Source organism: Patiria miniata, unplaced genomic scaffold (genome assembly GCF_015706575.1).
Source record: "Patiria miniata isolate m_02_andy unplaced genomic scaffold, ASM1570657v1 HiC_scaffold_29, whole genome shotgun sequence".
Taxonomy (NCBI): Eukaryota; Metazoa; Echinodermata; class Asteroidea; order Valvatida; family Asterinidae; genus Patiria; species Patiria miniata.
In genome coordinates, this window is record NW_024037068.1 from 26,368,284 (window position 1) to 26,383,432 (window position 15,149).

The 15,149-nt window shown below is 37.9% G+C and overlaps 1 protein-coding gene across 3 annotated transcripts in view; it reads left to right on the forward strand.

Annotated features, from left to right (window-relative positions):
- The first annotated feature begins 107 nt into the window (after nt 1–107).
- LOC119735866 (glycogen synthase kinase-3 beta-like) overlaps nt 108–15,149 on the forward strand; it is a 29,400-nt gene continuing 14,358 nt past the window's right edge. For 2 of the 3 annotated variants that reach the window (XM_038209806.1, XM_038209807.1), the window contains exon 1: nt 108–558. In XM_038209806.1, coding sequence (XP_038065734.1) covers nt 480–558 — 79 coding nt within the window. In that variant the 5' untranslated portion in view covers nt 108–479. Of the gene's footprint in view, nt 559–7,609; nt 7,774–15,149 lie in introns of all 3 variants that reach the window. The other variant, XM_038209809.1, reaches the window with a different exon arrangement.

Genomic DNA, 15,149 nt, shown 5'->3' on the forward strand with positions numbered 1-15,149 from the left:
ATAAAATCCGAACTCCTCCGACTATTCTTCGTTCTTTTCCGTAGAAACCAATCCTGAAATCTGATTGGTCAAACGCGTGTTCGGCATTGTCTACGGAAATTGCCGAGCGGATCGATCACGACCGTATTGTACGCTGTCACTATTATTGGCAACGAGAAAAAGGGATTTGCCAAACAGGACTCTGTACGTACGAAAAACCTTCGGAATTCCCTTCGAGATGACTTAAAGTTTGATTGGAAAATCCTTTTTGTGACGAGGGAAATTTCTTCATGTATATAGTTTCTCACGGAGGGAGTAATATAACGCTGAAAGAAGGAAAGAAAGCTTCTTGAACTAGTCCTATCTTTTACTCTTTGACTGGCGAGATTTTTTATCGAGTTTTAACCCTGTGAAATGTGGTCGCTGTCGACCATGTAACGGTTGGATTTTTCGTTATTTTTGATCATAACATAGACAATCTTAATTAGCGAGTTTGGAGTATGAGTGCAAGACCAAGAACAACGTCGTTTGCAGACGCCAAAGGCAACAATCCTGCGTTTGGGGGCTTTAAAATTTCACGTAAGTATGGGCAAAGGACGTGCTACTGCTACAAACTTGAATCCAACGCAAAAATATGTAGGCTAGTCCACAGTACAAACAGGCGCCATATTTGACGAGATGGTGCATCAAATTGTTCAAGTTTATTGCATGCTTTAATACCTTGTGCATTGTTGTGTTTACATTCCACAGGTGATGGTGTTAGCTATAAGGGCAAATCCAAAAATTCATGTCGTACTCTAGTTAGTTTCAGACTCCGGTCTCAAAAATGTAAAAATGCCTGTCATGCCTGTGTGTATTCTCAATCAGTCTCATGATCATGATTCTCCTCGCAGATTAGTCCAAGACTAACCAAGTAACTTTGTCATTGACCCAACTTATCACCTATTTAACATGCGGACATGATTTGGCGACAGTAACATCAAAGGGAATCACCAGACTTAGAAAATAGAAGGGAGTTTACGCGTTTTTTTGCCAATATTTAGAATTTTTGTTCAAATTCCAAGCAAAAACTCACCTACATCTATCATGTAGGCCTACCATGACCATGCCTACATTGATTTGTAGTTAATCAGATAACGACACAATATGTATCCTTTGCAGCAGAAGTTCCTCTCAAAATGACACAATGATCAAGCGCAAGCTGAACCCAAAAAAGGGTATTTTGAGTGCAACTCCTTCGGTGTGCACAACCGTTCATTTGTCTTTTCAGCTGCAGCTGTGTTGTGTACAAAATGGAGCCCGACTGTTTTCCAAACCCCAGTTTCAGCTCCGTATCCGGGTCCAGCCCCTTGGCATTGCCAACCTGCATGAATGGAGTCGGCCAGAGACGCAGCTAAAAGCCAGGATTTGGAAAATGGCTGGGTGTTGTTTTGCTTTCAAAGGATGTGCTTTACAAAAAAAGTACCGGTGACGTCATAAAATGTTGGAACTTAGAGCGGCCTAGCAGCAGGTTGAAAATGTGAAAAATTAATTTTTAGTTGATGTGTGTGGCGAAGTTCACAGTATCAGGCGGGAAGTTACAATGAAAAGACCTAAACCTTCAAAATTGCTGAAAAATCAATCGCGAGAGCTATATTCCAGATGTTTCTTCAAATAGCTTTACCGGGTAGTTAACATAGCTCTCGAGCTTTCTGGTATAGTGGTAATGACGTCACAACTCAAGTTGATGTCATCAAGTATAAGATTACAAGCAAAGATTTCTAGATTTAATCAGTATTAAATCAACTTTTTTCTTGCCATCAAATCGAACATACCCAACACCGTGTGGATGTTCCTACATTTTGTACAAACGCTAGTATATAATGGCCCGACAGTTTGCAGCTGAAAAAAATTCAGAAAGAATGGTGCATCCTGACGCCACTTTTTTCATCATACATTATCTCAGTTACTTTAGGTCAGTCATTGGAAAACTGTTAAAAAGACATGAATCTTGGACTGAGAAACATTTTCAATTTTGTTAGAAAATGCTTTGAAAATGTACTTTCTTTGTACACAAACAATGAATTGGTGTCTGGATACTACTGTACATTCTTTCCAAATTTTCAAACTTTGTAAGATACTGGACTACCGGTTCTGTCGTCTTTCTATCAGATGTATTTTGTTGACATGTTCATCTAGGCTGCTGATCTAGGCCTTGAGGTAAATCCATGTGTTACACAATATCTTCATAATAGGCCTATTTGTTACTAATACAGGCTAGTCAGGTTGGCGTAGCGGTACTTTCCTCACCTTCCACTGTGTTGACCCGGGTTCTATTCCTGCGTGGGCTAATATGTGGATTGTGTTTTCAGTCCCTAATTAATTCCGTGGGTTTTCCTCAGAATATTCTTCTGGAGCTTTCCTCCCACATCTAAAACTGTAATTCACTTGACATTGTCTTCTCTTTACTGGGACCCTCAGATCCATGGGAGACCAGTGGATTCCGCTGAATGCGCTATCCAGTTAAAATAAGAATTAAATAAATGAATAAGTAAGCTGCAAAACTCGGTGTCAGTGTACGGAAATACTGTGTATTTCATTAACCATTTGATGAGTGTTGTCATCTGATTGACAATATAAGTTTTGAACAGTTTCATCATAATTCATGCACACTGAAAATGAAGTGCCTGAGAAAATTGTCAGTTGAGCACTTTCATTGTTAATGGTCTCTGAAGAAGTTGTGGTATGTAATGGCATGCCACCTGGCGTAATAAGTTTTCTCTGTCCCAAAAAAGCTAATTGCATTTTTTAATGACAAGCCATTATCAATTGTTACAGTGGAAAAAATGGCATTTGGATGGTGTCTCACATGTATACAATGTACCAACCGGTACAGTATAGACATTGTAAGGTTGCTATCGTGAGGATTGTTGCCTGTGGACAAATTTGCCTTCAAATTAATCACTGTTTTCTACCTATGGCCATGGCCATGGAAAGTCTTGTAAACTAGCAAAACATGAAAACAGGGAGTACATGTATTACATATATATGTGTGCATGTAAGTTATGGACTATGACTATGACTACCTGTAGTATGACAGTCACTTGACCAATCCAAATATCCAATAGTGCAGGATCCATCAATTTAATCCTGTTGGAATTGAGCAGTAAAACACCTTGTAAAATACATTCCTGTTGAAATCTGTTGGATTCAGCAGGCAACTGGAAACATTCAGAGTTAGATTCTGTTGGTAACTGGTAAATAGTTGGATTCTGTTGGATCCAGCAATAAACAGAAAAAAATAAGTCACAGTTGGATTCTGTAGGATTGAGCATGACATTCATTTGATATTTTCAGGTACCCAACAACTTGGCAAGTTGGATTGTGTTGGACTGTGTTGGATAGAACAGGAAACTCATATGAGTCACCGTCGAACTTAGGTGTTGGATTGAGCAGGGTAGTCCTGGGGAATTGTTTAGTACTGTTAGGGGGTTGGGGGTAAAAAAAAGGTTCCACTGAGGAGTTCCTTAATATACCTCCACAGTTACTCCACACAAACAAAATACAAACATTTGTTTCTTGACCACCTTTTGCCTTTAGCTGCACAAAGCTGTCAAGTTTAAATTATATTGTACTTCTTTGGTAGAAGCAAATTTGGTAAAAAATCAATTGATCCCACTTTCAATTACTGAGATGGGAGGTGTGGATTGGAGAGGAGATAGCTTTTCTGTTTTGTATTTTGTGAAAAGTCAAAATGGTCATTAAAATAATTGTCTGATTGATCTTTTACATGTAAGCCAACATTGTTTACTTGATGCAAGAGAAAGATGAGGATTGCTTGTTTTGTTTTTGTGAAAAGTCAAAATGGTCATTAATTGTCTGATTGATCTTTTACATGTAAGCCAACATAGTTTACTTGATGCAAGTGAAAGATGAGGATTGCTTGTTGTGTATTTTTTTTTATCATTGAAATCAATCGCTGCTGGTACCTACGGTACAATGTACAAGTATTTCAGGTACCGGTATTTAGATCTAATTGCATTTTGTTTTTTTCTGCCTTTAAAATACAAGGGGGGGGGGGGGGGCAGAGGGGTTAAGAGCAATGAGGATGAAAAGTGTTGTGTTCTTGGTAAGGCCAAAACAAAAAATAAGTCGGTCTCTGGTCAGTGGCGAGTCGATTTTAATCATGCGCGTCGATCTTTTTTTTTCTCCAAAATGTTCCGCGGTAGCTCCAACAGCGCCCTCTATTTCCGCACCTCCTCAATTTTTTTACCAAAGAGCACCAAGGAATGGGAAATTGCACCAAGGCAAATGATCGAAAGCACCAAGGCAAATTATGGAGGACACCAATGTACATGAGGACACAAAAAAAAGCAAAATAGTACCCACCTTGTCTGTACAATCCAAGCTTGAAGAAAAAAAAAAAGCCGCGTGGCCGCGTCAATTCCAGAACTTTGGTCTGACCAGAGACCGAATATTTTTTTTTTTGGCCTAATAGAACTTACATGTAAGTGGTAACATGTTTAGGGGTGAAGGTTTTGCGTTGGGATCATAAATATAGGTACCGGTACATGTACAGCACGATAACTGCAGAACATTACATGTACATGTACAACTGCATGTTGTTGTAACTGCATGTGTGTGTGTACATTGTAGACAGGGGTCAAGTTCAGAAATGAAGGATACTGAATTATGGTTAGGATTAGGACAGCGAAGGTAGGTCTATACAATGCGTCATGGTGTAATTATTAATATTATCGGGTCACTGCACTCAGTGTGTGCATTGGACTGGAATCTTAAATAGTTATTCTTTGGGAAAGTGGTAACCTGTACTGTCTAACAGTGCATTGACAGGATTGAATATTGAAGGGTCACACAATGACAAGGTAGGGCTGGTTTCTAAAAACCCACAAACCAATGTCGGGTTATTATTGAGGTTTTGGTCATTGAGTTTCAAAGGTGTTTTCGTAGAATCAGGGAAGACTAGCATTTGTTGGGTTATAAATAAATGTGGTGGTTATTATTTTGCCAACTTTGCAGATCATGTGTACAAGAGGTGCATTATCACTGTGTCTTTTTAGAGATGAATTGGCACTCCTTATTATGCTAACTTTGCTATGGAAATTATGTGTTAAACATTTCTTCATGTAGTTCTTTATAATATATGTCTTTGAAAAAGGTGAGTAATTAAAGGACACTCGGGTTCAATTATAATCAGTTGATCACAGGCACATGTGAATGGCATGTTACGTAGGGGATTACCTTGCTGCCGGTACCTGTATGCTAATTTGATGTTGGGATTTTAATTTGATATTATTGGGCTGAGTCTTCACTGACCATTGTATACAGTGCTACTAAAAATTAAATTTACAACCCCCAATGGCCAAAAAATCCCATCGTACAGTTTCATTGGGTTGGGGTTGATTCATTGAAATCTGAAGTTACTGTACATACATGTCTTGAAGTGTTATAGCGCCATGCAGAGATGGTGTGCTGGCTAGCCTACAATTACAAATGCAGTAAAATTTGGCAACCTGTGTACATTATGTTGTAGGCGCATGCATATTGTACATGTGCTGATCGCATCTTAACAGAGCACACCATTCCTACTGCCACAATCTCTGATGAGGAACAATCGGACAGAAATGATTGACCCCAGTATTCCCAAACCATTGTACACTGCCAAGCCATGATTTGTCAGACATCCATTGTTGGTAACCACTGGGTTCTATTTACTTTCTTGCAGTGTCTACTGTCTAGTTCTCATCTTCATGCCATATTAGTTTCCACAGTGTGGAAGAGTTGCTGCCTGACTATTTGTCCATTGTCTGTTGTGCAGTGGGTTGTGTAATGGGCATCACATGGCCTTCCTGTTAGTCTGTGTGACATCAATGTGACCTGACCTTACTCAATCTAGTCCTCTTAGTCTTGTGGTTTTTTTTATCCTTTGTGTAAATAAAATAGAAATCCTGGAGGTCATGCATTAAGTGTTTGCTTTGGAATCACAGCTTCATCATCGCTATCGATTGTTAGTCCTATTTAGGTCCATAGTCCTGCAGGTTACCATGGCAATAAAATGCAGAAGCTTGAAATTGTCTACATTCCGTCAAGTCCAATGTACACACTGGCGAAAGCATAGGCTAATACTCTGTGTGAACTGAGCAAATATTACAAACAGTTCATATAAATTGATGCATATCACAAAGAGGAATATCCTGTATGCATTGCAGTCACAGTTTTCAAGAAAAAAATAGTTGTACACTGTACATGTACCGGTACATGTACGCGACTATGCGTGTTCAAAAACAGGAACTTTGTTGAGAAAAAGGATGATTTATGAGATCAGATCTGTGCCAAGATTTAATGCATAAAGTCAAATTACTCACTAATTGTAAATTCTGCTAATGTTGACGTGACATTGTATGTATTGTACTTCAGCGCTTATTTTTATTTAAGTAAGTTTTCTGTTTTCATACATGTGCGTACACATGAGTTTGATCGTTGTCTTGAAGTCCTGAGTAGTTTAAGATTTTTTACATTGTTAAGAACGTCTAGACTGCTAGGATGTGTTTTTATATGATGGACTGACAGTACTTTCATGTAGAAAAATGAAATCAGTGGATGGCTGGTACGTTTTCTTTAATTCTAACGTACCTGAATCCATCAAAATCCACACCCCTGTTTTGGAGGATTTCGGCAGAATCAGGATACATGTACCTCCATATTGAAAAATTGGAGGATTTTGATGGATTTTGGACAGTAAGCCTAGCGGTACTGCAGGATTTTGATGGATTCAGGATACGGTACCTCCATATTGAGCAGTTGGGGGACTTTGATGGATTCAGGATCTCCACAGATTTACTCCCGGCTATGGTGGATTCTGATGGACTCACCACCAACCAACATTTTATTGCATGGCAAGACTGATGGATTTTGGCGGATTCAGGATACTTTCTAGTAAAAATACCCAAGGGGTTAGGATAAAAAAAAAAATTAAAAAAAAAGTAGACAGTTCTTTGTCCATAAAAGGACTTGTAAAGAAGCACACCTTAGTCTGTTGCTACATTTGTCCGTTGTGCATCATATTTTATTCATCATGTTTTCTGCATCATATTTTACACTCTTGCATGCTTGAAAATCATTCAAATAACAATTCTCAACTTCAATAATTTGTATTGGAGTGATTATAAAATGTTTGCATGTTTAATTTTGAATCCTTTCTCAGCAAGTTGAAAAGATGAGTCATTATAATTGAATGCCGTTTGTGTACATGTTGAATCAATGCCTTGCCTGATTGTTTTCAATATTATAACAACGTTCTATTGGTAAGCCCAAGTAACAAAAGTTTTATAATTCAAGGTTTTTTTTATGTGGTTGGCATTATTGCAGAAGACAGAGTTATCAAGAATACAATTTATGTCATCGCTGAAAGTCAAAGCAGCTTAATTAATATCTGAACTTGCTGGCTAATTCTTTGCCTTACATGAAAGCAAGATGCACCATTTACTTCAACTTTTATTTATTATTCAGTTATTTTTTTTAATTTTATTACTTTTTACTTACCATTTTTCCCATAAGCTACATGTAGACATTGTGAAATGAGCTATTTTTCAAACCCATGGCCGGCCTTTTTCTTCCCCCTTCCAAACAGCTTGACGAGCATTAACACACCCACCTGCCTGGAGTTGAGTTAACTCTTTATAAAGGGGGGCAGCAGAGTGGCATAGTATCGACCACCTCCAAACTGCTCACTATACAAGCGTGCACTGCACGCCATGGCAGCTTTGCACATGCCTCATAACCGACGATCCATAGGTTCGTATTACTTAAACACCACCAACCCCGTCAAACCTCCACCCCCTTCACCCCCCTCACCCACCGAACGAAACAATGCACTTGCCTTATGCTGTGGTTTGTACTGCACTGCACTGGGTGCTGGATTTTCTGTTGGATTTTTCTTTACTTTTATTACAGTACTGCACTGCTTATAACCATCTTAACTCATTGCAGGGTTCCTGCCACTTCATGGGGAAAAGAACCTAGAGAGAAATTGTGAAAATGCTCCTGGCCTAAAGTAATACAGGAAATCATGTAAAAATAATGGACACACACGTATGGAGAAACAAAAATTGAAAAAGAAGATGTAGATGTAGATGTGTAACTTGAGGGGTAGAGGGATCTGTACACCGAGATCATATACATGTACATGTATGCGGGAAGCCTTAGCAGTATGGAAGCATTGGATGTTGGATGGTCATTTGAAATGGAATTTTAAGGGTTTTTTTTCCCAAATGAGCACTTTGTGACAGGAGCCCTGTAATCATATTATTGCACATTCCAGTAGTATAGAACGCACCATTAATGTTTTTGCTGGTTATCTGTTTCAAATGCTAATTAATTTTAATAGCATGAATGTCAATAAGTTAACCCTACTCACCTATTAATGCCAGTTAATGTCTTGAATACTAAAATAAAGGACATACATGTACTATGAACTGTAACAGCCATTTTGATTTCTTACGCTACATGTATGTGCACACGTTTGTCTGGAATATATGCCAGCATAGTCTATGCTTGACACACTTAATTTTCACAATAACGACTTATCCCAAAGCCAGTGACCTCAAGTTCACTCTACTATGTACATGTATCTTTAGGTTGTACAATGCTTGCACACATGCTGCACGTGTTATTAAATTTGAGCTGCACATAATGCATTTTGGTAGGAGGTTTGAGGATCTTATGCATGATCCATACATGTACCGGTATGTATTTGACTTACACAGTGTATCTCGGCAGTGTTTCTTATTGTTTCCATAAGAAAACAAATGGGAGTTAACAGAGATTTGGTACTGGGTACATTGTGGTTATAATACCATTTGTATTAGATTTTTTAATTTGTGTCGCAACGTGTAATTTGCACTGCAATTTCTGAAGTTGTTCAAAGACTGTTACCACAAAAATTCAAAACTGGATTTGAAAACAACAGATTTTCCCTGTAAGTGTCAAAGTCTATAGAGTGAGGAATGCTTTGCAAACATGCTAAATATTTTTCCCAAGTTTGTAAAAAAAAAAGAAGATACGTACACAGTACATGTATTCAGTGATAACTTGCTGACAGCTGATTGGTTGAAAGTGTACAATTTGCATGTGTTGACAACATCCTATTGGGCCGAGAAAAAAGTGCCTTCAATATTGAAAAAAAAAGTGCTGCGTGCATTTGAAAGTTTGGGGTGGAACATGATATTCAAATGTTGTAGTCATGGTAGTGTAGAAAAACTATGTGTATAATAGTTGACACGATAATTTGTTTGTTATTGTTATGGTACATGTGCAGTAGATAAACAAAATGTGGTACTGGTTCTTGTGTGTGTACACAGTAGTTTTAGATTAATTAATGTGTAACCATAGTGAGTGGTATTGTAGTTACTGAGATGGTGATGGGCTGTGCAATTTCCATTAGTACATGTATCTCTTCATGTACAGTTTCTGCCATTATTTGTTGTAATTGCTGTACAGTAGAATGTGAAGTGATTTTATTTGTGGGGATCTACGGTAGATTCTGGCACAATATTTCCATTTTCCAACTATCTTTTAAATACATTTATGTACAAATGGTAAGTTCAAGTAAGGGAAGGTAAGTTTCAGCAATTTATTTTACATTGTGAAAAGTATACAAATAATGAATGTTTATGAGTGCAATGGTGAAAAATTTTATGAGTTGAAATATTGAACATTCCCTCTTTCAACTCATCAATGCACGAATGCAAACGTTCATTTGCTTTGTACATCCAAGTAGATTTTTGTCATTCGATTGGAGGATGAAACTTTAAGAACCAACAGAACTCACAAAATTGTATCATATCCACTTCTTTTGTTCAGCTTGTTCAAGGCTAACAAACATGACAAAGGATAAAAATTCATATCATTGACAATAATGAAAATTAACATTAAAATAACTAGTGCAAAAAAAAATCAACAAGGCAACTGCATCGACTTCAAAGGCAAAACACATGATATGGTCTAAGTAGCGCAAAGATTGTACCAGGTATAGTGCCGGGCCGCTGCGGGTCTGAGGCCAAAATTAAAAAAAACAAGCTCAGCGTCCTGCCTTTTTGAAAAAAAAGGAAGCAGGAGGCCCTTTTTCCCCCCTCTAAAATGGCCGTCCAACCGGGCTATTTTTTTCAAGGTGGCTGCCAGTGTTTTTAAATGGCCGCCATTGGACTCAGGAAAGACCAGCTTAGTTTAATTATATATGCAACAGATGAAAAGGCCAAAATGATTTCCCTGTTGAAAATTTATCTTCTTTTTTTTTGTAAAAAAAAAAGAGGAAAAAAAAAGGGAGGCGGCCTCCAAAAAAAAAGAAGCGAGCGGGGACGCTAAACATGTTAGCATGCACTCAACATGTAATAGATCAAAAGGGATGGGACTAAAATGCAAGGTGAATGCAAATTAATGACGTAGGCTGTGCAATGGGTCGAATAATGAACGCAAGACCTTCAAATGCTACGTAACATACATGTAACACCTAACTTTTGGGGTACACACTTTGTGACAAAGATGCATACAACTGTACATGTACGCATGCTGTAAAATTAGTACCGGTACGTAGCGCAATGTACCAGTGTGTATTGCAATCATGTGCAATACATGTCTGCAGTGTACAGGTATGAACGAGCATGACCTGCTTGATGCATGCCCTCAGTACTATTCATGAAGCATGAATAGATCAGAGTACTGAAGTCTGACATCAGCTGTTTTTGTTCTGGTTCACGCGCTGAGTTCGCATGCTGATGTCTTTACATGCTTAATAAGCTACTGGTATGCGTGCAAACCAGAATACACGGCACACTTCGGTACGCTACGGTGGCTGCCATCTTGGATATTAAGCTTTCAGTGCTGGCAACCAATTCAGAACCTTTTGTATTGTAGAACATACTGCATGGTAGGTTTAATGATGTATGGATGGTAAGGGTAATGATGCAGAAAAGCACACAAGATGCTTAAAAGCAGGCAAGGTGCATGGCCACAATATCTGAACAATGCATGCAGACACTCTGCAATTAACATTGTATATTTGTGTAAACTTCCGTGTACCATTGATATGGATCATTTGAACTCCCCTGATCATCTTGTGATCCACTTGGCTGTTTCCTCTCATAATGTCTGTGACCAGACTGACCTTCATCAACCTGCTCATTCCAGCCCAAAAATTATCATTCAAAGAAGGAAGTAACAGTGAAATTTGCTCTTCACTTGACATCAACATTGTGATGACTGTGACCCATTTACATGTAATTTGGGCCATTATGGCATCTTATTAGAGAATCTCTAACCACCACCCCAAAACAATCCTTTTCACTCTGAACACGCAACTGAAAAGAAACCTGATAATTGATATGAAACAGTATAGGCCTATTTTTTTTTTCAAGTAGGAAATTATGCCGAAGATGTTTCATTGTTGGCAGCATCTGTCGTTACATGTACTCTAGAAGAATGGAAATTGCTGTGGACGTTGTTCGATTTTTCAATGTAATTTTTGCATTGTCTTCATTTAGTTACATGTGTCTATAGTGTATGTAGTTTAAAAAAAAATATAATTCCTTAAAACTATAGTTGGTAAGAAATGGCAACACCGTTTTACAAGTTTAATCAATTTGAACACAAAATACCCCGCACTGTCGTTAGCTATTAAAACATGGATTTTTTGTTAAATCCTATAACTGCTACAGAATTGGTTGAATATTAATGTACATGTCTGCAAATATTTTTTTTCTCTCCAAATTTCAATCATTTGGTTAAATTTGCATTCACATGTTACATCTAGCCTATACATGTACGTCACTTACTTCAGCACATGAACATGTACCGGTACGTACATACGTGTACATTGTACAATGTACTCTTGAATTCTGTATCTGAAAACTTGATTGAAGAACTGTCAAATTTGCAGGCCAGCACTCACATTGAAACCAAATCGTTGAAATATTTATGGATGATTAATTGTGACCTGACAGTAAATCCATCATCAATTGGAATCAGAATGCAAGCTATAGGATCTTGTCTGCAGTACTGCAGTTTGTTATTCTTGGGATTTGTAACGGTTGGCTTGACAAAGCCACAGCCTGGAAGCGTTTATGGGTTGAGTTGAGGCCACATGCAGGAAAACATGTACAATGTAGTCACTGATTTTCAACTGCGCATGTTAAAAATGTGTTTGGTGATTTTATATTTCTCCATTGGTGAACTGTATAAATGTGAACATGTAAAGATTAGGCCGAGTAAAAAAAAAGGAAGTACCTGTAGTTTCTCCTCTGGGTAAGGAGGCAGCCGGGAAAACAGGAAGCGGGTGGAGACGAGAAATTGGTTTTTCATATTTTTTTTATTAAATAAAAAGTTGTACTTGGCCTTGCATCTCTCAGGTAGATTTCTTATCTGTTATCCCCCTCTCAGTCCCTGGTTTTTTGATTACTTGTAAAAAATATTGAAACAAAACAAGCAAAGGAGTACACCTCAGTTTCTTATAAAAGGAAGACTTAAGTAAGATTTTTCTTGATTCATCGTGTCAATACAACAATTATCAAGATCTTCAACATTCAAACAAGTCAATAGGAATTTTCTAATCAAACACACATAGAGCAATCGACATGCCAGTGTAATCCCTTTAAACCATTCTGCCATCCTCAGTCATGTTCAGTGACAGCAGTGTATTGTGTTACATGTTTAGCAAGCATCCCACTGATCTGCCATTTACCAACTCTGCCTTCAGATTGACATGCTTTACATTCCGCTATGGATTTACATCTTAGCACTGACACTGTTTTATATGGACCTCACTACCGGTATCTTAGTAATAGAACTAATTTATATTACCTACATACAGATCCTTGTCATTTGATTGGTGGAACTTACATCACGTGACATTCGTTATTGCTCCCATTCATGCCGCGGCTCAAAAAGTACTATCTGCCCATGGGAAATACTGTTTAACAGTTACGACCATGACGTGGTATTTGTGTGCAAATGCATGCTGGTATGCACGTTCAGCGTTGCGCATAGCGCGCATTGTTCCATAGAGCCAGTGCTACAGCGTTGGGTTCAAACATTTTCGTGAAGGGGTGGTTTGGAAGAGAGAAATACATTTTCCTCCAGTTTTGTATGGAAATAAAAGATCAAATATATCAAATGACAAGGATCTATGTCAGTTATATAAAACAAATATTGAGTGGCGTTAAATTGTGAAATGGGAGGAATAGTATTGCTCGGTAAAAACTGGACTTTTCCAGTTCACTCGGCTTCGCCTCGTGAAATGAAAAAGTTCAGATTTTACCTTGCAATAATATTCCTCCCATTCCTCACTGAGCCACTCAATATTTGTATACTATGATGATATTGTTGTCAGAAAACTGACCAGGTTGATGGTTGTACAACATCACAGAAGAAATATATCTTAGAAAATTTCATGTACTTAAAAATGTAAAATCAATGCTGCAATTCTACAAAGGAAAAAAATCACCGTACCGTACATGTACCGGGTACATGTACGTGTACTTTTATGAAGGAAATTATTATAATCAGAAGTGCATGCATTAATTACATGTAAATTAATGATACAATAAAGATAACTGTCTGCATACATGTAATATTAATAAATGTACATACATACGTGTTTATCAAATATAACAAATACAAAATTCAAAGCATACGGGACCGATGACTTACACTAAGCATTGTGTGGTAAGGAAACTGTTGTGTGCTTTTTTTTAAGTATTTAAGAAATTATTTAAAGAACCATCCCTGTTTATAATACATTTGACAGTACTATTGATATCATTATATTACTCTCTCTATATAGTGACATTTAGATCAATAGTCTTCAGCTTTGTTTTGGTAAAAATGCCACTATCATGGATGTACATGTGTACATGTAGAGAGAGATAGAGAGAGAGAGATGTTGTTTACTGAGTGGTTCATTGATGTCCTTAAGGAACAGAAGATGGATGTGTGGCTTTAGCCAGAGGATTATACATGGGACATCCTGAGGTGAGAAAGTAGACACGGGGTTATTTTAAGGATCGGCTTGAAGACAGGTGTGGATAAGCACAAAACAAGTCATTGATCAGAGGTACACATGCTGAGTGTGTATTATTTAGGGTTTTCCCCACAATATTGTCTACCCTACGTGTATGTATGTTTATACTGGTATTTTGTCAACGTGGGTCCACTGTGATTTAGATCATTCACACCAGTTTGTGTGTATGCGGGTCAACTGTAGATTGGGATTTTACCTGTGTAGATTTTTAGACCTAAGTAGTTCTACATGTAGCTGTGTAACATTCAGTGTCTCTGAACTTTACCTGAGTCTACATTGTAACTGGGAGATACTGGTAGGGCCTTCTGAATACACCTGCAAGCAATCAAAGGCAGGTGTACATGTACAAGCAGTCAAGCATGTACAGAAAATACAAGTAATCGTTATCAAACAGTAACAATTGAAATGAAAAATTGTCATTTAGTCATACACACAATAGAATTCATTACACGGACACCACAATGTGTGTACACTGTTGTTCATGTATACAAAAAAAAGTACACAATGCAACAAAGATGTGCGTATTGTTGCAAACATGTATGAGGGTATTCACTTCTGTTTGAGATCACTCATTTCTGTACATTCTACATGTACATGTACATGTATGCATGTACATGAGAATGTACATTGAATAAGTCTGTGATTACAAGGTCATAACTTTTCTTTTGCATGTACATGTACAATGTAGTGTAATTAATATGTGTACTCCAAAATGTGGTAAATAAGAGCACTGCTAAGCCTGTGTGCCAAGGTCAGTGTGAATACTGCAACAGTGCAAGTCTGTGCACAAACAAACCTACATTTGTACGTGAAGAGGTGAGCCATTTGAACTGTGAAATATGGCTTCCATAAGTTCAAGTTGGGGTCATGCATCACGCAGTCAAGTTCATATCCATTGGCAGTGTACGCAGGCCATTCTGCTAAAGAGTTTGTTAACCTTTCTGCCAACATGGTTTCAACGTGTACATCCATGTGTATGATGGGCAGGTTCGAAATGCATCGTGATGTATATTATGTGTGGCACCTTGGTACGCATGTATACATGTACATTGTTGCATACATGGACACTAGTATGCACATTTTGTGACTTGGCATTGAG